Source organism: Zerene cesonia, chromosome 26 (genome assembly GCF_012273895.1).
Source record: "Zerene cesonia ecotype Mississippi chromosome 26, Zerene_cesonia_1.1, whole genome shotgun sequence".
NCBI lineage: Eukaryota > Metazoa > Arthropoda > Insecta > Lepidoptera > Pieridae > Zerene > Zerene cesonia.
In genome coordinates, this window is record NC_052127.1 from 3,913,643 (window position 1) to 3,915,681 (window position 2,039).

The window sequence follows — 2,039 nt, forward strand, 5'->3', positions numbered from 1 at the left end:
ATGTATAATAATAAGTAATGTTATAAAAAGAAAATATAGCTCTCTGCTCGGTAATATTTTTAAGGTAATAATAATGTACATAATGTTTTTTATGGAAAATGAAAGGTTTATATTTTTTTTATTTTATTATTTTAATAAATGGTTTAATTTAACGTTAAAATATTGTCTGTTTTGGAAAGTGTATATCAACGGCCGCCATCCGTTCTATAATACAACAATATTAAAATTGCATTTTAACATGTTCTAGACGAATAATGGGCTGCTCTAAATAGTCCCATAATAATCTTATTGTTTTATCTATTCATAACGCAGCATTAAAGCAAAATTCTATGACTCAACTATTGAGTATCCATACATACATCTCTAGTATATCAAAGCTAGGAATATTGATCGAAGTTAAGTTTTCTCTAGTATATCAAATAAATTTCCTGGTATTTTTTTACAATAACATAACCGCCGAGAATAGATCAAGCAATATGAAGTTATTACATTTCTATGCGACTAAAAACTCACATAAAATTTGCCAAGAAAATTCTTCGATATTATAGAGAAATGAACTGAGAAAGTCGTAGCTGTATGGTTCAATTTAATAGCTTATTCAGCTGCGCGGGTTGGACAATCTAATTTATTTTACAACATGTGTTCAGTATATCTATACATCACTCATTCATCTTGTACTATCAACATATATACAGTACAATAACTATAACTCCAACAATATATATATAACTATATAATATATATTAGTATACAATGTATATAATTCTGTTTATTATATTGTAAATCCGCGCAGAGGAGTCTATATTCTGAAATTGATTCTAATGTATCTGCGTAATACACACATCATCATTATATTGATTTACATGTGTAATAGCCATTATTCATAGTATTATATATTTCTTTTTATTCAATCCTTCGTATTATATTTATGCTCTGTACGTCTGGTTGTCTGGAAGAAATCGCTATATAGCGATAAGGCCGCCATTTGTTTATAATGTAACTTTATCAAGTTTTATGTAGTTTTATTAAGAGCAATAAAGAATTAATAAATACGTAAAATCATCATTGTTCCAGTGACTGGAGGAAAGAGCTATTAGGAAATGCTATCAATGGACCGAAATCGTCAATGCTATATGCGAACGTGCCAATGTGACCATGGCCAGCGTGGTGGTTTTAGCTCGAAGCCTTACAAAAGCCCTATTTAAGGAATAAAAGAGTTTATGTCTAGTGCAATAGATGCTTTAATCCCAGTACACGACAAAAATAAAGGTGACATAAAACACATCCCAGGTCCCATCCCATTATAATACCAAAAGTTATGTAAAGTATTTTGTAGTATGAACCAGTGTGAAAGGCAATACTCTCAAACCAAATGAATTATGTAAAAATACAGAAATACGATGTTGGGAAAAACTCCATTGCTTTAAGTATTAAAATCCACGTGCAGGGAAAATTTTAAAACTAGCTTTAAAAGGCAACGCGGCAAGGCTGTGATGGACTGATATGTCAAAGAAAAACAGGTGTATGTGTGTGTGATTTATTTATGCTGGAGAAATAACAGCTCTCAGTGTACTTTTAGTGTGAAAGTAGATTTGGTATCGTAAAGATATGTGTATATAGCTTAAAATAGTACAAATCGTCATAGTATTTTCTTGCGTTTGATTTTAGGCAAGTATTATATTATTATTAGTTGGCTTAATAGTATAATGAATAAATCTCGTTTAAAATCCGCGAAAAAGTTTTCAATTTCTAAATCCACATAGTATAAAGTATGCATCTTTATAATGTGATGTCTAAATAGTATATGATGTGCAACATATTATTCGAAAACTAAATAATAACTACAATTTTAGTACATTAATAAATAATAGACTGAATCATATTCATTAGGAATAACTAATATGTAAATCCTATATCGTCATGTTTTTTTTCAATATCGATGTATACAAGGTAAAAAAGGGTCCTCTTCCTCTCGGACCACGCTCAAGTGCAGTTGTGTTTATAACCGTATAAATTTTTATTCATTAAATTAGCAATTT

At 29.5% G+C, this 2,039-nt stretch overlaps 1 protein-coding gene across 1 annotated transcript in view; it reads left to right on the top strand.

Moving 5' to 3' along the window:
- Window positions 1–255, top strand: part of LOC119837179 (nuclear receptor coactivator 6-like) — a 7,888-nt gene extending 7,633 nt beyond the window's left edge. The window contains exon 6 of the mRNA XM_038362703.1: window positions 248–255. Coding sequence (XP_038218631.1) covers window positions 248–255 — 8 coding nt within the window. The remainder of the gene's footprint in view (window positions 1–247) is intronic.
- Window positions 256–2,039: the final 1,784 nt, after the last annotated feature.